At 51.9% G+C, this 22,261-nt stretch overlaps 1 protein-coding gene across 4 annotated transcripts in view; it reads right to left on the bottom strand.

Moving 5' to 3' along the window:
- PSD4 (pleckstrin and Sec7 domain containing 4) overlaps nucleotides 1-22,261 on the bottom strand; it is a 72,330-nt gene that overhangs the window by 8,531 nt on the left and 41,538 nt on the right. For 2 of the 4 annotated variants that reach the window (XM_027775001.1, XM_027775002.1), the window contains exons 2-14: nucleotides 10,512-11,565; nucleotides 9,391-9,516; nucleotides 9,029-9,107; nucleotides 8,184-8,562; nucleotides 4,901-5,077; nucleotides 4,415-4,495; nucleotides 4,154-4,266; nucleotides 3,893-3,951; nucleotides 3,626-3,715; nucleotides 2,235-2,278; nucleotides 1,746-1,906; nucleotides 377-447; nucleotides 110-273 (exon numbers count right to left, since the gene is read on the bottom strand). In XM_027775001.1, coding sequence (XP_027630802.1) covers nucleotides 110-273; nucleotides 377-447; nucleotides 1,746-1,906; nucleotides 2,235-2,278; nucleotides 3,626-3,715; nucleotides 3,893-3,951; nucleotides 4,154-4,266; nucleotides 4,415-4,495; nucleotides 4,901-5,077; nucleotides 8,184-8,562; nucleotides 9,029-9,107; nucleotides 9,391-9,516; nucleotides 10,512-11,565 — 2,598 coding nt within the window. Of the gene's footprint in view, nucleotides 1-109; nucleotides 274-376; nucleotides 448-1,745; nucleotides 1,907-2,234; nucleotides 2,279-3,625; nucleotides 3,716-3,892; nucleotides 3,952-4,153; nucleotides 4,267-4,414; nucleotides 4,496-4,900; nucleotides 5,078-8,183; nucleotides 8,563-9,028; nucleotides 9,108-9,390; nucleotides 9,517-10,511; nucleotides 11,566-21,459; nucleotides 21,713-21,744; nucleotides 21,863-22,261 lie in introns of those variants that run through there. The other 2 variants (XM_006156670.3, XM_014590953.2) reach the window with 2 other exon arrangements.

The following is a 22,261-nucleotide window of genomic DNA, read 5'->3' as shown; positions in this document are numbered from 1 at the left end:
GCTGAAGCGCTCTATAGATTCATGGTCAACACGGCATCCCACCAAGGCGGGGGTCCGCGGGGTCACAGGAGAGGGAAGCTAGGCGCTCATTTCCCATCTGGGGACTTACGGTGCCTGGAAGAGGTAGAGGCGCCAGTCCGCAGTCCGCAGTTGGAAGACGTGTGGCTTCTTGGTGTAGTGAGTGGCAGGGGTGGCCAGCGAGTGGTGCACCCCCACGGGCTCATCTACCATCTGCCCCAGCAAACGGTCCCCCTCGGGGCATTGGTCTTCTCCCTGCCACCAGTCACAGGGCTCAGAAGAGGTTATTAACTTTCCCCGGGGGTTGTTCCAGGCTTCTCCTGGCTCTGCCCACCATGGGTGTTGGCACCCCTCCTACCTTCAGGAAGTAGAGAACCATCCCTCGTAGTAAGGTGTGGAACATCTTCCAGCCGCGCTTGCCCCAGGGCGCTGTCCCAGGAGCAGAAGCGAAGTGAGGACACACTCAGACACCCAAGTGTGCACAGCCTCCCACCCCTCCCACCACCGCCAGCCCTACCCCAAGGTGCACGTGAACAGAGCACAGCAACACAAGAAGACATGTGCAGGCACAGACAGGTGCACAAAAAGGCTTGAAAATGTTTGTGGAAACATGGACATAAAGTATGAGTTTATTTAGGGTGCAAAAGATGTGGAAATCGATGCAGTTCTTTCAGAATACACATTTCCATGAACTCCATGAAGACCCCTTGCCTGGCATCCCTGCAAACACAGGCAATCCCAGAAGCGGGGTGTAGATGGAGAACTATTTGCACACAACTGTGGATATTCCCACAGCCCATCCTCTCCCCAAACACCCCCCTGACCCCATGCACAAATGCAGCCAGCCACAAACAATTCTGCTCAGACATCTTTCTGCCCTGCAAGATGAATTCATTGTTGTGTCCCCAGGGGAGCACAAGGTCTCAGGTCCCAGTGTGATGGATGTTCCCTTTCAGTGCATCCCATCAACCTCCCTATCCCCCTTACCTCCCCACCCTGACTTTGAGGGGGAGACTTAGATTCTAAGCTCCTTGAAGAAGGCCTAATTCCTGTGGTCACCTCCCCCGGGGGTCTCACTCAGGCTTCTGTCAGTGCTAGCTCCCTCCCTGGTCACCATACCCCATCCGACCTGTGATTCTAGGTTCATCTCCTAGAGCACACTGCTCCCCTGCTCTAAAGACTTCCGCTACCTAGGGAGTGAGGTCCAAAGGCAGATCCCAGCCATCTTGCCCCAGTGACCTCCGACTACTCCCTTTCACTCACCCCAGGTTCTGAGGAAATGGCTTGCTCTGTGCTCTGTGGGGAAAGCCTTCTGCCCACCTTCAAAAGCCCACACTTCTTATCCTCCAGGGGTCAGCTCCGATACCATCATTTCCCCAAAGCCTTACCTATTTCTGTCTCCACGTCCTGCCCTCAAAACAAAAACCTTTCCCTTTTCCACGTCCCCACCCTCGATCCAGCCCTCCCTGCACACTCTGCTCTTTCTGCCTCGTAGCCCAGACATTGATGCGTTGTCCAGTCTCTGCTTTACTGCTTTGGGGACCACCCCCTCACTCCCTCAGCACATGCACAGAGCACACTGTCACCATTCAGGACATGTTGAGGAAGGGACGTGGGCTCCTGTCCTCAACACGGGCCATCTCTATGTACACCGTGCACATGTCTGCAGGGTCCCTGAGCAGAGCTGCCCAAGCACACCACCCTGTTCATGGGTAGCAGACACTCACTTTTCTTGCCGTCTGCATCGTGATGCATCTTCCGAGCCAGGATGCCCTGCTTGTAGGTGGGTGCTGTGGGGTCCTGAGCTAGCTGCAGTAAGGGGTTGCTCATCTTGCCAATGGGGGGAGATGGCTGGGCTTTCTCAGGTCTGGCTGGGTCTTCTTCATCCCTGGACATCAGAGAACAGACTGGGAGTTCTAGTTGCCTCTCAAGGCTTCAATACCCTCTCTCTTGCTGGGGAGCTACACTCCAGGACCCCCAAAGAAGTCCTCCTTCAACGCTGTCCCTTTAATTCCTGGAAACATTGCCATCCCCACCCTTCTCCCCCACTCTGTCTGACTCCTCCAGCCTCATCTGGGCTCTTTCATCCTCTCTGGGACTAGCCAATGCCCTGCCTCTGGCCCCACCCCACTCAGAGGGGAACATTGTCCAGGACCCTGAACAACTCCAACTCAGGTTGGTGACAGAGAGAGGACAGGTCGAGAGACAGCACTTACATGGCCCACTCGAGCTTCTCACTCCGAATAGACCAGTAGAGGGCCTAAAACAGAAGCACACAGTGGGCAGGAAGGCCTCAGGGTAGCGGGACCCTAACTCCCTCTGGCAGAAGTAGGGCAGAGCCATGTGTACAGCCTGTCTCCTCCATCCCCGACACATCTGCCCTTCTTCCTTGAAGGGATGAGCATCTGTCCTGCCATCCATCCATTAGTCCATGCAATAAATGATTTATGGAGCACTTCTTGTGTGCCAAGCATGGTCCTGGGTACGAGTTATAACATGGTCAAGGCAGCCAAGTCCCCACCCTGGCTGAGCTTAGTGAGGCTTGAACTGCAGGGTCTGCAGGGTCCCTGAGCAGAGTTCTCTCCCGGGGAAAGCGAATGCAGCCCAGAAGGATCCAATGGAGAAGGCCATGCTGACTGACCCTCGCAACAAACATCTGGTGAATGAATGAATGAGTGAAGGATGCACTAGAACTTTCAAATAATGACAGAAACTGGGCCAGTCCTATCGCCTGGTGGCTAAGAGAGTCTAAGCCCAAATAGCTAACTCTGTGGTCTGAATCTCAGCCCCATAGACACCAGATGTGTTTCTACGCATGCTCTGAATCCCAGAAGAATGGAATAATGGAGAAGAGACGGTGGCATGGTCGTGATCATAGGGGGGTGCTTTCTTCTCTCTCCGGTGAGCACATGCACCTTCTGGCAGTTTAAAAAAAAAATACAAATAGTACTAATGTAGATGTATCTTGCTTTTGTAGCCCGCCAGTGCCTAGCAAGGTGTCTGGCACATAGTAGGTGTTTGATAAATGTTCACTAAAAAGATGAAAGTGCAAATGATACACACACTTATGAAGCATGTGCTATGTATCAGGCATTCTGCTAAATGCCTGACCAACTTTATTTCATCTTGATCATCACATTGCAAGGTGGTTACTACCTTGGGAGAAACCTGAGTTGGCCAAGGGGTAAGTTGCCCTAGAATTCAGACCCAGGAATACCAGGCTCCCAAGTCTGAGCTTCACTTTGGCCACCTGGACCTTTTCCTCTACTCAGAAAACCAATCAATCAGTATTTTTCAGACTTCAAAGGGGTAGGAATACCTGGAAATGTGACAAAAAACACTTGACAGCCCCAGCCCCAGAAAGTCTGACTCAGTAGGTCCGCGGCAGGGGGCTGGTGAATTTACATAGCTAACCAATTCCAAGGTGCCACTATATGGTCAGCCAGGGATCATGCTTAGTGATCAATAAAGAAGACCTGTCCTCTTGAAGGGATTTTAGTAGAGCCAGGCCTGAGCTCAGCACTCCCCTTAGAAGGAGCCAAGGCTCTAGGCCTCAAACGGAAGTGCCGGGGCCCTGAACCAATACAAAGGCCCTCTTACGCCATACCTTCAGTAGCTCCTTGGGGAAGTCCCCACCGTCCCGTAGGCCGTGCAGGTTGGCTATGAATTCCTGGCAGCTCATGCTCTTCCCAATGTTCTGTGGCCGTGGAGAGAAGTGGGACCACTGGAGCACCCACCCAACAGAATAACCCCCAGGCTCCAGGACTTTCTCCAGTTCCCCAGGGCCCTTCCCTGCCCCATCCCAAGCTTCTGCTCCTCTCCTCCCCTCTCTTCCAAGCTGCAGCCCTCACAGACACTCTGCCCACCTCCTTACCTGTCCGTGCAGGTCCGTGTTAAGGAGCATGATTGCGCAGGTCAAGGTGTGGACAGAATCTGCCCCAGAGAGGCAAGCAGAGGGAAAGCTCAATGGAGGCAGGACTCCTCCCCATCCCCCACCTCCCCATACTAGGTTAAGGACCCCCTACACCTTCCAAGTAGGAAGGCTTCCTTCTCCACAGCACCCACAACACTCCCCAGCCACCACCATTGGAACCCCAAAGTCTCCCTGCCCTGCCCTCTGCCAGCCCCTCCCTACCTACGGAGGGGAAGAGCCTAGGGTTGCAGTGGTGGAAACGTCTGGAGAACTGGTAGAGGATTCGCTCCCGCTCCTGGGTCTCTCCACTGAGCACCAGGGCCTGGAGGAAGCCCCTGCCAAGGAGGGCAGAGTCAGGGAGAGAGCCCAGGCTAGGAGGCCTCAAAGAGCCCAGGAGCTCAGGCCAATCAGATCCCAGCCTTAGGCGGTGTTACTACCCCTAGCTCCCCCCACTGGGTCCCAGAGAGGGCCTCAAGGCCTTACCGGAGGGCTCGGTCCAGGCTCTGGCCTCCAAACTGGAAAAATGACAAATATTCCTGAGCCACAGCCCTGCTGAAGTCGTTGCTGTGGAGTAAAAATGGGGATGCAGCTGCCCCTGGGGTCTGGCCTGGGGACACAGATGCAGAGGAGCCCCCAAAGCTCACACACATCATGGGGCCTGATGGAGCAGGAACCAGACAAGGAAAGGCACAGTCAGGCTGAACATAGGTCCCGCCTGCCTGTGGGACCCTGTCCAGTGTTGAATGGGGAGGACCTGTGGAGTCAGGTGGGCAGGGTGGCCAGACACAGGATCAGGAAGGAGGCATGATACAAGTGTGGCTGAGAGGGAGGAGCAGGCATGGCCAGGGTGGGGGCAAAGGTGAGGATGGGATATGGGGAGGGCCAGGACAGGGCTGACAGAACAAGGACTGTAGTGGGGCACCAAAGGAGGGGTGGCCAGTGGAGGGAGCCATGCATCTGTGCCCTTACTTCTTCTGCAGGTAGGCAGCCACTTCGGACTTTCTGAAGCCCTCCAGATGATAGAGGCGTGACGCCAAGTTCCGGGCCACCTGGTCATTCCTGACGCCATTAGCCAGCTTGTCTCCAGGCAGTGGCCTCTGGCCTTCTGGGGGGCGCTGTGCTTGAGGCATGGGGTTCTCAGGAAACCTAGAAGAGTCCATTAGTGAAGAGTCCTCAGATTCCTACTTGAGATGGACATGTATGGGGTTCTGGGCCAAGGAAGGGGATGCTCAGAGCTCAGGATTAGACTTAGTGCTCTAGACCTTTGAATGGTGAGGCCTGGAGCACCCCCCTTCATGGAGGGGCAAAGCCACCGCCAGCCTGGCCTGCATAGGACTGGGCAGGGAGCAGGAGAACACAGGGAGGTAATCATGTAAGGGGTGGAGCTGAGCTTGGTGCCCGCACTTTCTCAGGTAAAGCACAGGGGTGTTCTGGCCTTCTTTCATCACAAGTGGCAGTATAGCTCTTTGTAGGTACTAAGAGTGGGATGGGCTCCTTCACCTGAAGCCATCATATGCTTCTTTGTCCCCTTCCCACCTCCCAGCTCCAGCCAGCCTCCATTGCTAAATCTGGAGCCAAGAGAGGTGTAAAGATGGGGCCAAGAGCAGGAAGCTGGCCTGGTTTAGGAATGGTGACAGCTGGGGGAGTCCAGTCTCTCCCTTCCCCATCCTAGCAGCAAGGAGGCTGGGTGGTGACCTTTTGCAAGTGTAAACAGGCCCAGCCACCCCAGTAGACTCAGAGAGCACTCAGAGTGTAACAGTCAGACTCTCAGAAGTCACTCAGTTCAGGCCCTACCTGATTCTTCTGTTCTATTTGCAACATGGCAACCAGGTGTGGAGTATCCTACTTATGCAAATACTCATTATCCAAGTTGCCACGGTTACAGGCTTCTACAGGGAAGCAGAAGTCATTGTACTATGAAAACAGTTACTGATAAACTGACCTCTTGTATTGGGTTGTCAGGAAAGTCATGACATAGTTTTCTGTTTTTCTATGCAAAAATTTATTATGACTCTCCTTTGACCCAATAACACTAAGCTTCACTCAACTGTCCTTTCCATTTAACAATGGGCCGATGTCTTTGGTAGTAACTTCCCACTGTTTCCTGAGGCTCATCAACATCCAACAATGTAGAATAAACATAAAGGAAACTAATTAAAAAGTGAAATTTTATATCTTGCCAAAAAAAGAAAAAGAAAACTAAAAAAAGTAAACCACAGCCATATTGCCTAGTGATTAAAGGAGCTGGTTCCAACAAGGGCGACCACAGTTCAAAGCCAAGCCCCGGCAGCTTAAAAGACACACCAAGCATGTGTACACACACAGGCATGGGTGTGTATGCCCCAAATCCCAACAGGATGAACAAATGAAGGAGAAGAGATTGTGGCATCTACATCCCACTGTGGGCGTGCTTTCTCCTCTCCCTCTCTCTCTCTCTCTCTCTCTCTCTCTATCTATCTATCTATACATATATATAATCTCTGGCAAGCATACCTGCCCTCTGGCAATTATAGAAAAAGTACAAGATTTCATGAAGACTATGAAAGTGATGTTGGAAGACCCAGAAATCACAAGGAAACCATTGGCAATAAGGACCTGGAAAACTTAATTCAATGAACAACTGAATCGAGGAAATAAAAATAATGACACAACTGTCACATCCAAGAGAATTCTTTGGAATTAAACGATGACACCCTAAAATACATTCTTAAAAACAACCTAGTAAGTTAGCATTGCTACTCAAATAGTATCTAGCATATTGGGGGGAAAACACTACGCAAATGTAAATTATCATGGGACTGTACCATTTCAATGGCTTAATTGGATGGTATGTGAATTATAGCTATTATTTATTTTTTTAACAAATGATGATCTCCCTGTGAAAGTCAACCATGAATGAAAGACATCTCATCAAGTCAGCAAACTTGTCCAGGCAAAATTAAATTTCCTCCATTGTGTTAAATACAAGATTAAATACTTATTTATGGGTTGCCCCATGGCCTGGTGGTTAAGGGAGATGGATCCCACATAGTTGACCATAGTTCAAATCCTGACCCTGGTAGCTTGAAAAACATGCCAGGTGCATGTGCATGCCCCAAACCCTAACGGGATGGAGAAATGGAAGAGAGGGGATTGCAACATGACCACCTTTCATTGAAGGGTGCTTCCTCCCATTCCTTCTCTCTCTCTGTCTCTGTCTTTTTCTGGCAAGCACACACACCCTCTGACAAATAAAACCAAATATTATATAATGTTTAGTGTCATTTACCAAAACAAATCCACAATAAGAACCTTTTTTTCATTATTTACTATGTAAGTGGATTTCTTTACTTTTGTTTTGAGTTGAGTTAGTGTTAATTTTGGGTGCAATTATCTCCCCTTTTAAGACAGAGACCAAAGCTTCAGAATATGTCCAGGACAGCCTGGTTTCCAGATGCATAGAGGAAGGTGGTTCTTTGATTTCTGGCATTAACTGACAGTCTGTTGCTTTCACCCAAGGACACTGAAGTAGAAATGGGGTTATTCCACCGTTAGGTCCAGGACCTGAGCCACTGCAGGCTCCTCCTCAGCTCTTCAGTATGACCCCTGTTCAGACGACCATAGAACAAAGCCCTTTTCCCCAGGTAGAGATCCTGGGGGACTGACGATCTAGATGCAGCACCCTGGGGCAGAAGGACATCTATGTTGGCTTTTCTAGTTAGCCTGTTCCCACCATTGATCACAGTGCTGTGGTAACACAATCCCACTGTGGCCCCCCAAACCCACTGTCAGTCAAATATCCTGTTGGTGATGTCAGAACCAGTACCCAAGGCCTAGGATCTTTGGTGAATTTCTCCCAGACACCTCATCAAGTCCAAAGCAGTCAGTCCATAATGGCCACATCACAGTTCTGACCTTCCATTCCCCTGTCTGCCTGGCACAGCTCCTGCTTTTCTGGGCACAGGGCCCTCGGCAGGTTCCCTGAACACCTCCTCCCCTTTCTCCTGTCTTGATATCCAGCCGGGAATGTTTTTCTCATGGCCCTGCCTCATACACTCAAATCCTGCCTCCATGTGCAAGACTGCTCTGTAGTCCCCATGCTTTTAAACCCTCCAGTCTCTCAAGGCTCTGCTGGTACCCAGTCATAAAATCCTCCCCTAATCAACACTCATGCATTCGATTGCAATGTGCCTTTCTCACACCCTATCCATACCAGGGTATTGTTAAGTGCACCAGAACAAAGAGCCAGAGAGCGAGTGGGTCTAAGACTTACCCTTCTGTAGAGGTCACGTGCACGCTGGGCTGGATGCCTCCAGCCTCCACAGCTCTGGCTGGGCCTTCACTCTTTACTTCAGTCCCTGGGCTTGGGGCCTCTCTGACCTCCTCTTGCTCCAGAGAACTTGGCTCTGCTCCATCCGTCTCCAAGAGTGAAGAGCAGAGAGCATCTAGTGCCAGCTTGGGAGAAATGCCTGAGTTGTGGCGCCGGAGCTGCGGGCTGCCCTCCTGGGAGGACGCGGGACTGGGCTTGGGGCCAAGGCTGCTTCTCTCGGACTCTGGGCTGCTGGGCTGTGGTGAAGAAGCTGGACTTCCCCAGGGGCCAGAGGCCAGGGTGCAGGGAGCAGGTTCTTGGGGACACCCAGCATCCCCTTCACCTGAGGAGGAGCGTGGAGTGAGGCTGGCTCTGGCGAGAGGCAGCAGAGGGGCCTGTGCTGCCACCTCCACAGGCTCCCTCCATAGGCTCCTCCCCCGAGGCTGGCAGCACACTGTCCCTCCTCCGGGCAGTGACCTCTCCCACGTGCAGAGGCGGCAGGCAGCGGGCTTCCAGGACTACAGCTGCCAAGGCAGCTAAGTGCTTAGGACTCGTGTTGAACCACTAAGACCCAGGCATCGAACATGCTGGGTCTCTGGTACTTTCTTTTACTTAGCCTATAAGTATTTTAAGACTCATTTTATGAATAGTCACAGAGGCAGAGGGCAGAATTTAACCAAAGTCTGTCTGGCTCCACCATAATGCAGTGGAACCCTTTAATGACATCTGTGAAAGAATGACCTTTGTCCCCACTCCAAATTTCAGGGCTTCCCACCACCCTATTTCTCAGCTACTGTATTGGGTCTCACCTCTGGCATGGGAGATAAGAGGTCTCTGGGGCCAGGAAGGACCCTCCTCTGTCTGCCAGTCCTCGGGGCTGGGAGGGTCCTGTTGAGAGAGACACAGGCCTTTCCATGTGCCCTGAGACAGTAAGAGGTAAATAGGGGAGAGGCCAGGCAGGGAGGAGGAGAAGGAGAGGAGAGGAAGAAGCTCGGAGTATACAGAAGCCCTCCCTGTTTGCCAGCCTCCCACATTGGCTCAGCCTGAGCCCCAGTTCAGAAGAGGAGATCCACATCCTAGGAGTGTTGACACTGGGCATCGGAACGCAAGGGGTTCATGTCCCTCCTTCACAGATGGAGAAGGTGAAGCCCAGAGAGGGGCAGTGACTTACCCAAAGTTGCACAGGATGTGTAGCACGACTGAGGTTAGATCCAGTGTGTCCTGTTTCCCAGGTCAATGCCTTGTCCACACAGGGGGCTGCACATGGGGCAGGACCAAGCCTGTCTTCCAGAGAAGTCTTAGAGAGAAAAAGAAAGGAGAGGAGAGGTCAGTCCAGAGGAGACATGCTCCCAGAGGCTTTCTCATGGCCTCCTCCCTTCACAGTCTCCCAGATGGCCTTAGCTTCAAACTGTACCAGCCCAGGGAGAGACTGTATTATCAGGCAGTAAAGACCCTCACTAATGCCCAGCTTCAACACGGAGGCCCAGCCTTCCTTCTGAGCACCTCAGTGCCTTAAAGCAAGTTCCTGAGACATTCACCTCTGCAGTACAGAGCCACCATGTCACCCCCTGGGGCTCCTATCAATACTGGGGAGCTCCTCTGATCTCAGAATTTGGGTAAGAAAGCTGTTCTTCACTGTCCTCTGGGAATTGAGATAAGAGAGTTACAGCCTCGTTCTCCATGTTGAGTCTCTTTATCTCTTAATTGAAGCCAGCCTGGGAAAACTGCACTCCCTATTGTCTCAGTTTGTCCCAGCCCTAACTGATATCAAGGATCTCTGCCATTGTCATATGGACCTCATCTGATTCTGGACAGGGAGGAGAATGAAAGACGGTGAACCAAAAGTAACAAATTGCTGAAATCTCTCAAGAAGAGTGAGGACCAGACTCCTAAAGCAGACATCTCTCTGTTAGGGACAGAGGTCACCCTTGCATGCTGACCCCTGCCCTGTTACTGCTGAGAATGCCTTGGCAGTGGAAGGGGGAGGATCTGAGAATAGCCTAGAACACCCTGCAACTGGAGTAGCTGTTTGTTCTCCAAAGATTCATAGATTGTTGGAGCTGGTGAGAAGAAGATATTTGTGGATGTCAGTTGCCATCATGTTCAACTGACATGGCATTGATAAAATGTCTTATAATTCTGAAGCTCTGTTCCTGGTTTTCATCTACATTGTCCCAGATCCCAAAGGTCCCAGCACTAGAAAAGTGTGTTCTGGGCTGGGTACCTCGAGGAGAAGCCATCCCTTCTATGTCCCCAACACAGCTCTGGATTGGTTCCTAGGACTGAGCTTACCTCACTCCCCTCCTGAAGAGAAGGTGCTGCAGGAGCCTCCTCATCAGCAGCCACTGAGACCCAGCAGGTGTGTGGTCTGTAGGTGGGCACAGGGAATGGGGGGGTGGTACACCCACCAGAATCAGCAGAGCTGTCCCCCAAATCCAGTGTGTTTCCCAGCTCCCATGTCACTGTGTCTTCTGGGAGTGAAGGCTCCAGAGTGTGTGGGCTGTCAGACCCAGTCCTCATGTCCACATGGGAGTCTGGGAACCCCCAGGAAAAGCACTCTTCAGGGACACTGGTCTCTGAGCAAGGAGTCTCCAGGAAAAGGGGGTTGTTGAAGAACACACTCTCTTCCTCAGCACCCCACTCTGGAGAAGAGCCTGGTGTTCCCACCCTCGGCCATACTTGGTTCTCCCCTTCAGATCCACTGCTGTCTTCCACCAAGTTCGCCTCTGCAGGTGGGGTGGGGTGCAAGTCCACGTCCCCAGGGGAGTCTGCTGGGAGTGTGGGGACACAGCGCCTCAGCCCAGCCCTGAGCCCTTCTGTCTTCTCCAGCTCCTCCTCCAGGTCGAGGACGCACATCTGGGCCTGCAGGATGCCTGCCCAGAACACCACCTGTGTGGATGTGCTCTGGTTCTGCCTTGGGCTCTCCACAGGACAGCTATCTCCAGACATTCCTTGGGATGTTTCTGTCTGCTTGCTCTCCCTCTGGAAAGAGCAGCTTTCCAAGTGTGTAGGCTCCACACCAGCATCCCAGAAAGGAGCATCTTGTCTGGTGGATTCAGGAGGTTCAGGAGGGTCAAAGGCCCAAGATTTTTCCCCACAAGGTTCAGGAGAATTGGGAGAGCTACCGTTTTCCCTGGAGCATGTTCCTGGGTAGGGCTGTAGGTTGTCTCCCAAACAGATGTCGAGAAACTCCACAGGTTGGAAGTGGTCAGAGGGTCTGTCGTCACCCATCATCCACAGAGCATAATCTGCGCAGGAGTCCCTGGGAGGGTCTGTTTTCACAACCCCATGATGTGGATTAGGAGGAACGCCAACCAGGGGAGGTCCCTGTGTATCCGCATCTACCCTGGAAATGCCCAAAGCAAATATAGATCAGAAAAGGGCTGGGAACTCATACCCAGTGTATCAGGCATGTTTGGAATGCCTACTGCATCTGTGACTGCCCAGGGGCTCTGCCCCCCACAGCCAGCTGGGCTAAGGAGTATACCATTCATGCCATCAGACTCCACAGCCTCAAACTTGCACCAGGGCAGCACCTGCTCCAAAGACACTCAGCAGTAGCTGAAGATGGTCCACATGAATTAGCTGAAAAGGAAGAACTGGCCAAATCAGGTCCTTCTCCTGGGAAATTGAGTTGGAGAATAGAGAGACCCACGTGGTTGACAGTAGGCTCCCAAGGAAGAAATCCCTTGAAGCCTTGTGAAATCAATGACAAGCTTCAAAAGCAACATGTGAACCAAAGTATGTGAGAGCCAGAGAGACATAGCTTACAGGGAGGAGAGGCAGACACCCAGGAGAAAGGCCACAGCCTACCTTACTGCCCCTTTCCAAGGCCCCTGTCTTTAAGGGCTGTGCCGTCCACCGGGCCAGCTCACAAGGCTGGGTTCTGGTTCTTTGCAAGCCGTTCCCAGCTAGCTGTGCACCTTGGCTGAGTAGAAGCAGCAAGGGCCTCTCCCCTAAGCTCAGCCTAAGCCTCATGGAAGGAAGAGACTTCAGCCCTGCTCCCCACTCTGCCCAACAGGGCAAGCTACCTGCTGCATGGAGAGGAGATTCCTGCCTACTGGAGAGGGAGACAGGGCTGAGGGGAGGGGCCATGTCTGCAGAGGCAGAACCACATCCACTTAGAGCTGCCTTGTGCACATCTGTCACACTAACCCTCTGGGTGGACTCTTATCAGATGCAGCTGAGAGACCTGGCAAGGTCTTTTCCCAAGAAGTGTGAATTTCCACCCTTCACACAGGACCACAGCTTACAGGGCTCTCAGAGTGGCCTTGCACCCTCAGAGTACCTGGCTTGTTTTGATCTGATGATGGACGTTGTGAAACTTCTACATCCTAACCTATCGCCCTCTGGTGCCGCTCTCTGGAAGTGCAGGGTTAAGTTCATAGGCCTTGTGGAATGTGCTACACACACCTCCTGCTTCATTGTCTCTTTCCTTATTTCTCCTTTGCCTCACTGTCTTCGCTCACGTATTTCTCTCTTGAAGACTGCGTGTGGGCTGGCAAGCTGTGCTGAAATGCTCAGGGAACAGATGTGTGGATAAACACACATACACACGTTCCCAATTCATGGCATGCCTACTTCCTGAACAAGAACAGGAACAACAGCCCCTTCCCTGTGCACATTTAGCCAAGTCCATCTGCACCCACCGCTCATCCAGCTTCACACCTGGAAGGTGCACAGGCACCTACTGTGCCCATTTCACAGATGAGGAAGCCAAAGCCCGAGACCAGCCTAATGACTGACAGGTGCTAAAGGAGGCCTGGTTCCGCCTGGCACACACCTCCCAGTCTCTGGTTCTCTGCACAGTGTCTCTGCTGTTGGTGCCTCTCCCTCCAGCACTGACGAGTGCTGCCCAGAAGGCCTCCCTGGCACCACCATGGCTGGTCTCTGTTCAAGGCTCCAGACTTCCAGTGAAGTACAGGCAGCCTGTATGAGGGTGGGACTTGCCCGCCCTGCAGGGTTCCAACAGCTCATGGAAAAGCTGCCTCTGTGCACGGAGCTGGGCCCAAATCCTCCCCAACACACATTGCTGAGTGAATGAACCTGGGACGTCCCTCAATCCCTCTGGACCCCACCTCCAAGCGGAACCATGGTTAACCGACAGGACTCATGTCCAGCCTCCAGCCCAGGCTCTGCTCACTAGACACTCAAGAATGATAATATCTCAGAGCTCTCAAACCAAGGTTGGGGGGGTCCACCTCTTGCCTAATGTTCTCTAGAAAATGGCTTTGCACTGTGCCTTCTTTCTGGAGGGTGCCTGAGAGAAACGAGTATGCATTTGACTTTTTCACTCATCTTGAAAGTATTCTAAAAGTCCCTCACAAACCAAACTCCTTTCTGGGTTTTTACCTCTCTTTCTCCCCAGCCCCCACGTTCCTCACTCATAGCACAAGAACCTGCACTTGCTGAATGACTGCCTCGCGATGCCAAAGTTTCACTGGGAAAGACTCAGGGCCAGCCATCGGAGCCCTTCTGTAGCCTAGCCGTAAACCAGCTTTCCCGGCTGGCTGCTGCTGCTGCTGCGGCACGCAGTAACACCGCGCTTGGCAATGCTGGGGCCATATGGGGAAGTCCTGGGTTCCTGTCCCAAGGGCTCCCTGTGGTAGCAGTGCAGATGCGCATGTCCACGATTCTCCTGGCTGGGCTGGGAATGTGATTGTGGGGTGGGGACCCTGTGGGGGGGTGTTTGTCTCTCTCTCTCTCTTGATCCCTTCCTTTCACATGGAAGAGATAAATAATTAACCTTTTAAAAAGGAGAGAGAAGGTCAAAAGATTGACTAATCAAAAGTTGGGGCCATTTCTTGTTTCATCTTGTGTTTGATGCTCTGAATAAAGCGGATTAGAGCTGCTCTTGCCTTTCATGCTTCTTCCATCCATCTCCAACTATTTTAGTTCAGCCTGCACTCATCATTCTAGGTTCTGTTTCTCCACCCCACACCTTTACCCCCAGTTATAGGCTGAGGATTTATATAACTTACCCCCAAAGTCTCAGGGACATTTCCTGTTCTCATTCCCCCATGCAGTTGTCCATTTTATATCCTCAGAGCCCTCTGGATAAGAGGCCTGTGACAGTCCCATGTCCATGAGGAGAAGGGATGAGTGAATGTCGGATCCACTGTCTATACTTGGTACCCACCCTGGATCCCAGTTCTCCCTCCCCAGCCTCTCTGGTGGAGAACCATTGGGTGAACAGGGATGTGAAATATCCCACCTCTGCAATCTCCTCAAGAAACCAGCCTGGGTGGAACAGGAAACGACTGGGAAGATATCCCCATCTAGGACATGGGGGTTTGGGGTGAGATGCCCTAATTTATTGCCTCAGCTCCACCTGACTGCCTCCCTTCCCTGACCAGACCCAAAGGCCACCCTCTTTGTCCCCTCCGGCCCTGGAAAAGTGTGGCCTATGTGTGCCCAGCCTGCTCCCCTCCTGTGTGCCACATCCCCTCCTGGCCTCTTTCCCCACCCCCACACGCTGTACCAGAATGTGTACCAGCCTCACGTCTGTGAGGATCAGAGCATTTTGCCAGGATGACTTCAACTCACCTCCCCTCTTCAGTGAACTCAGTTCACAAGAGACGTTTACAGGCCAAGAGTGGGGAGGGGGATGAGGGCAGGGTCAGTGAGAAAGGCAATCTGCATTTCTTTACGGCTCTCTCCTTGCAAACATGTACTCATAAAGAAATGCATATATTACATAAGGCAGTCATATAGGTGCATGGGAATGACTACGCTAGATATCGGTGAGTACTAGATTGCCCTTCCCTGAAGAAACCCGGCGACCCCCACTGAATTCAGAGAAGGAGGGGGGAAAAAAGGCAGGGGCCAGACTGGCACAGCAGTAGCACAACAGGACAAGGGAAGGTCCTGGGTTTGCATCCTGAAACTTCCTCATACACGCTGGCCACACACGCAAGCCCATGATCCCAGCTAACTGAGGCCAGGGGAAGATCACAGTGTGCGGACTCTGCTGGAGGTGGCTGTCTGTCTGTCTGCATGTCTGTCTCTCTCTGCAAAAATAAAGTAGACTTGAAAATAAAATCAGAGGAGCTGTAAGCAGCTCTTCAAACATTAAGGAGAAGAGAGCAGATCGCTGGAGCCTGGGGAGCTGGGGGAACGGATTGGACTGGGAAATGAAGGGGACCCCATGGCAATGTGGAGACAGACAGGGGCAGACCACAGCATTTGGTGCAGGAAAACCTGTGCGACGGGGCCAATGACCCTTCACACCCATTAAAATCAACCTGCCTACCCTCATCCTGACTCTGATTTCAGAGTATTCACCTGGTGTGCATTCCTAGTGTGTGGACTAGGATCACAAGGATCGAGTGTGCCTGGAAGGTGGGCTCTTGTGCTCCTGTTCACTGCCATACCTCAGCACGTGAATGCCTTGAGTGACTGATTTTCTTACACTCACTCTCACCCACAACGTTCTGGTAGGATATCATTATCTTTCAGTTCAAGTGAATTAGTAATTTGAAGGTTAGGTGAAGGTTGCCTTGAGCAGTGGAGGTTCATCTGAAACACCTGGGGTTCCAGAGCCTGTGGAGGTGGTCCTAGTTCCCTGGAGGCCTCTCTGTGTGCAGCACACAACTTCATGAGAGGGGCTGCCAGATTTAACAAATAAGCACATGGAATCCCCAGTACTTGGGCCATACTTATGCTCACAATTTATTCATTCTTTATCCAAAATTCAAATTGAACTGGGCATTTTGTCTTTTATCTGCAACCCAATACCTTGAGGAGGATCAAAACAACCAGTTGAGCCCCTGCAACGTGACAATTATCCAGCTTTACGGTCATGAGCTTATCTGTCTTCCCAGCCTCATGAACGAAACGTCCCTTTCTTATTAAGAGGGCAGCTAAGGCTCAGAGAGGTTCATTAACTTCTCCCAGGTAGCTCAGCTAGTAGGCAAAGGAGCTGAGATCTAAATCCAGACTTATAGCTGGAAAATGGGCACATATGTGTTCAGCATACTTAGAGAGGTTGTCAGAAACAAACCTGGAACCTTCCATTCCGGTCAGTCTCCCGGAGCATGATGTTTTACTGCTACACTATCCGGCAGTGTAGAAAGCATTACTTTCTTCCTACCTTCAAATCAACTCCCCTGGATATTCAACAGTTCCCTTGTGAAGCAGAGAGTCCCTCAAATTCATCTGTATTCTCACTGTCATGTGTGGTGCCTGTTTGGCTCAGAAGTGACATCCAGAAATGTTTGGGGAAACAAGAAGATGGACAGACAGATGGATCCTCAAAATGCTTCTTCCTCCCCAGCAGCCAGAGGACTTAGAGAAGGGGAATTTGGATCATGAGGATATTATAATTCCACTCCAGGGTGTCTGCCCGTGAACCCATCACCTCTTCCCCCAGGAAGCCCAGAGCTCTGAGGACAGTGCTCTCCCGGAGGTCAGTCCCTGCCAGGCCAGCAACCAAAATGTCCACATGGGTCTCTGCTCTGAGGCAGCACCTGCACAGAGAGGACGAGGCTAACAGGGAGCACTCCAGTGGCAGACAAGACTCTGAGTGATTGCCTGTTTAAGAGGTTCATTCTGGGAACCAGCAGTTAGCGTAATGGCTATGTCGCTCGACTCCCACGTAGTTGACCACAGTTCGCGTCCCGGTCCCGGTGGCTTAAAACTCATGCCGGGCACGTGTGCGTGCGTGCCCAAGATCCCGAGAGGAGAATGGAGGAGAAGGGATTGCGGCATGGCCATCCCCCCTGGGGGGTGATTTCTCGCTTTCTATTTCTCTGTCTCTTTCTGTCTATCTGGCGAGCGCACACGCCCTATAGCAAAAACCTCTCCAAAAAAAAAAAAAAGAGGTTCATCCTATTTTTCTTTCTTAAGGGCCCCTCCTTGAATGGAGGGGCAGGATGATCTGAAAGGTGAAGTCCCTCCCTTCAGATGTCAAGACGTCCTCTCTGTCACTAGAGAGAAGGCAGTCTGCTGGGAAGGTCAAGGGTAGAGCCTTGGTTCCCGGAGGTTGGATGGCACCTCCTCGAGGCAGGCCAGGAACTAGAGAGCAGGTAAGTAGCTTGAAAGTTCTAGATTCACTCTTTCTTTGGCCCCTGGTGTTTAGTGCAATCTCTTGTTGAGATCACTGTCTGTCTCAGGTATCCTAACCAGAACAAAGCAGAGGTGGGAGGAAGGGATTCGGCCATGAAAGAATCTGCTACTGGCCTCAGAAGGTGGGTTTGGTAACCCATAAACTAAAGTGGCCCTTCATTTTTCTGAGCACTGTGATGGCTTAGGAAGTTCTTTTTTATATATTTTTTTAAGTTTTAAGTTTTATTTATTTTATAGTTTCTTATTGTCATTTAATTGTATGTATTTTGTAGGATACGTTATGGTTTTACAAATCATGCATGCAATGTGGGATAATCAAATCAAGGATATTACCATATTCATTATCTTCCACAAACAGCATTATATTATGTTCCGCACCTTCGATTTTCACTCTCTTGTTTTGTTTTGAGAGGGATATATATAATTTGCGATGCCTTTTGAAAAAAAAAATTTTGATACAGATTTTTGCTATAGGGTGCATGCACTTGCTGGAGAGACAAAGAGACAAAAAGTAAGAAAACACACGCCAAGGAGGATGGCCACTCTGCAACCCCATCTCCTTCATTCCTCTCTTGGGATTTTGGGCAGCACACACACGCCCCCAGCATGAGTTTTAGGCTGCCACGTCCATGTCCGGGCCTCAAACCGTGGTCAGGGAGTCCAGCGACGTAACTATTAAGCCATCTGCTGGTCCGGCAATGCCCCCTTTTAAAACTGTTCTGGCTAAGTTCTAGGGACATGAAAAAGCTCAACTACACCTCAGAGAATTCTACCCTGAGGAAAGGGTGTTTCTCATGGAGATCGCTGCAGGGCTAAACTCTGTGGCCCAGTGGGTGAGAGGGAAAGGACACAGACAGTGATGGCTGGGAGGCCCCCACCTTTATTCCCCGACCAACCCAGGCTTCAAGGCAATTTCCCTTTTATTAGTTTGCTCTAGTGCATATGCTCACCAGAGAAAGAGAAAGGTAGAGAGAGAGGGAAAGTGAGAAATCCCTCTTCCGGGGTATGGCCACACTGCAATCCCTTCTCTGCCATTCTCCTCTCAGGATTTTGGGCACACACACACATGCCAGTGTGATTTTTATACCTCCAGGTCAGGACTCGAATCATGTACTCAGCCATGTGGGATCCGCTCCCCTTAATCACCAGACCACCTGCCAACCCCATGACAATTTCTTTTTTACGCTGGGGGATAGGAAGGAGCCCAGCTGACACCTGGATTGCACTTTTTAACAGTGGACTTGTTTTTTACTCTTGGCTTGAGGATATGGTCTTGTACTCTAGCTGAAGAATGGGGTGACCGAGGCACAAAGCCTGGGGCAGGGTGACAGCTTTGGGAGCCCTGCACTGACTGCATCCCCTCACCCACCTTGGGGTCATGGCAAATTACACAGTCATGGAGGCTCAGAGACCAGATTCATATCCTCACTCTACAACAGAAGAGCCACGTGACTCAGGGTGACAAACTTCACCTGGTTCCTTATAAGTGAAATAAGGAAATGAAATCAAGTAGAGGTCCTGGGCAGTTCATTAAAAAACAGGCCTGGCCCTTTAGGGGTGCTCAAGAAATACCATGTCTTGCCGAGTTTAACATTGGCTGTTTTTCTCTTTATTATTTATTGATTTATTTATGTATTTTTTTGGAGAGGTTTCTGCTATAGGGTATGTGTGCTCGCCAGAAAGACAGAGAGAGACAGAGACAGAAAGTGAGAAATCACCACCCCAGGGGGAATGGCCACACCACAATCCCTTTTCCTCCATTCTCTCAGGATCTTGGGCATGCACGCACACACACCTGGTGTGAGTTTAAGCCACTGGGTCCAGGACTCAAACCGCGTTCGACTACATAGGAGTCCAGCGACATAGCCCAGCTGACACCTGGATTGCACTTTTTAACAGTGGACTTGTTTTTTACTCTTGGCTTGAGGATATGGTCTTGTACTCTAGCTGAAGAATGGGGTGACCGAGGCACAAAGCCTGGGGCAGGGTGACAGCTTTGGGAGCCCTGCACTGACTGCATCCCCTCACCCACCTTGGGGTCATGGCAAATTACACAGTCATGGAGGCTCAGAGACCAGATTCATATCCTCACTCTACAACAGAAGAGCCACGTGACTCAGGGTGACAAACTTCACCTGGTTCCTTATAAGTGAAATAAGGAAATGAAATCAAGTAGAGGTCCTGGGCAGTTCATTAAAAAACAGGCCTGGCCCTTTAGGGGTGCTCAAGAAATACCATGTCTTGCCGAGTTTAACATTGGCTGTTTTTCTCTTTATTATTTATTGATTTATTTATGTATTTTTTTGGAGAGGTTTCTGCTATAGGGTATGTGTGCTCGCCAGAAAGACAGAGAGAGACAGAGACAGAAAGTGAGAAATCACCACCCCAGGGGGAATGGCCACACCACAATCCCTTTTCCTCCATTCTCTCAGGATCTTGGGCATGCACGCACACACACCTGGTGTGAGTTTAAGCCACTGGGTCCAGGACTCAAACCGCGTTCGACTACATAGGAGTCCAGCGACATAGCCATTATGCCAACTGCTGGTCCCCACACTGGCTGTTTTACGGGTCCATTCAGAGAAGCCAAAATAAACAAAGACCAACACACAACTGCCCTCGTGGGGCTCATCCCAAACTATAGGCCCTGGGCTCTCAGCCTCCTGGAGGAGTCATCCCTGAGCCTTCTACTGAGAGTGTCTGTCTGTCTGTCTCCCACCTGAGGCCTCTAGCCACAGTGAGCAAATATTCCTTCTGACTGCCCTGTACATTTTTTCCCTCCTGTGGAAAAAGCACAATGGCTGCTAGCCTGTCCAGGGACTCAGGAGTGACCTGTCCTGTCCTTGCGCAGCCCTGAGGGCAGAAGCTGTGAGCAGAGTGCCCTGGTCTGGAGTACAGGGCAGACACCCCTGCCTGAACCTGGAGCCCAGGACACCCTGAGAGAAATGACTGGCGGAGGCCCCACATCCTGCCCACCCGGAAGGAACCTTCATGCAAATGTGCAGAGAGAGGGAAGGAGGATCCTGAGGTGAGGCTAGAAAGGAAAGTAGAGGATAAGGTTCTGGGTGGGCAGAGAGAGTGGGAGGGGAATGAGGATAAGAGAGGGGCTGTGAAAGGCCTCAAAAGGGCCCCAGGGAAGTTGCTGCCTGCAAAGGGCAAGAAGCACAGGAGGTGCAGGGCCAGGCACCAGGCAGGGAAGCCTCTCCTCCCTCCCTTCCCTCTGTCTCACCCCTTCCTTAAATGTCTTCCCTGCCCCCATGAAAAGCTCAGCAGCCTGGGTTCAAATCCCTGTGCTGGATGGCTCCTTATCCACAGGACAAGCACGTGAGCCCCAAGGCTCCAGGAAACAGCCCACTTGCAATCCATTCTTTCAAGCCTAGCTAACTTCTAATGGCCCTGAGGGGCATTTTTTATCTACTGATAACAGACTGTCCTCTTAACAGGGAAGTGACTCCAAGCCTGAGATTTTAGGTCCTAAATAAGGGGACAATGGCTTCCCTCCTCCAGGCCCCTTTACCATGATGATAACAACTATAACGAGTGTGCATGATGGCTACCCAGCAGAGGCACCTTTGAACGTGACAGGGCTCCTACTGCATGCCAGGACAATAGGACCAAAGCAGAGTGACACCAGCAAGGAGGGTCCGCCAACTTCTGACACAGCATCTCTGGGAGGAACAGGAGGCCAGGGGAAGCCTAGCCCTCGAATGACCAAGTCTGAGTCTGACCACACCCAGAGCTGACCTCACATCAAGCCCAGTCCTGTCTGAGCTCCCTCCCTCCAAGGCCTAGGGACAAGACTCACTTGAGTATTCTGGCTGCCAGAGTCCCCAGTGGGTCACCAGAGACCCTGGGAGGCCCATAGAGGTTTGACGAGGGGTTTCCTCAGCCCTTCACTACCTTCAGGGGCTTGGGGGATGGGGAGCAAAGAAGAAAAACAACAGGGAGAAATGGCGACCAGGGAAGAGCCACATGGGGAGGGGGTGGGCTGAGGGAGAAGAGGACAGAGGAAAGGAAGGGGGAAGGGGTTCTAGATGAAGCCGGGCTTAGTCAGGTGCACACGCAGTAGGCGCGCTCTGGCTGCTTTCCTGCCCACGTGCCCCAGCTCCTGCTCGGACAGGAGCACAGGGACTGTCCACGTTCCCTGCCTTCCCAGCAAACCCATCGCACTCACCTCCAGAGGGCCCAAGGGGCGTGAGTGGCCCGCGCTCCCCAGGAGCACTTCCTGCTGCACACTGCCTGTGCAGCTAGTGTGGCGCTGCAGCTTCTGACTTCCGCTCCCCTCACCACAGCCACACACCCTCTGGCTCCGCCACCTCCCAGCTCTTACTGCTCAGCACCTGACACTTCCTGCCACAAGACAAGAGCCTCCAGCCCCAGGCCCAAGGCCCACAGGCTCCTTCCCCAGGCCCTGGTCCCTGGAGACCCCCTGTGTGGCACTAGCCCAGAGAGAACCTACCATGGATTGGGCTGGCCTTCTCCACAATGGAAGGGGCTGGCAGAGAGAAAGGGGAAGGTGCTCAGCCGGACTGTGGACAGGCTCCACCTCCTTCCTCCCTGTGGTTCTGCCCCCAGGTTCTCATCCGCTACCCCAGCTCTGTGCCCCACAGGGCCCCCAGGTCAGGCAACTCCTCTTTTTCTGTTTTTAACCAACCATATTTCAAGTTTCACGTGACTATGTCTCATGTCACCAGTAATAATGACACGAGACACTTGCAGTGTGACCCTCAGTAGTCTATTATACCCATCTACATCCAGGGGCAGGTTCAAAGAGGCTAAGCCACTGCCCAGGACTGCATAGCTAGGGAGTCAGGAAGCAGGAGCTTGACCTCAGAGCCTCTGACTATATAAACCGACTGTCATCCATGCTCAATGGCTGAGCTCCTAACCACCAGGACACAGACCACGGATGCCCCAGTGTGAGACAGAGGCTGGTGGGGAGCCCCCCCCCCTGTACCCTTCTCTTCTCTTTGTGT

Source organism: Tupaia chinensis, unplaced genomic scaffold (assembly GCF_000334495.1).
Source record: "Tupaia chinensis unplaced genomic scaffold, TupChi_1.0 Scaffold000511_1, whole genome shotgun sequence".
NCBI lineage: Eukaryota > Metazoa > Chordata > Mammalia > Scandentia > Tupaiidae > Tupaia > Tupaia belangeri.
Note: the sequence above shows the minus strand (reverse complement) of the source record. Positions and strands in the feature narration are given on the sequence as shown.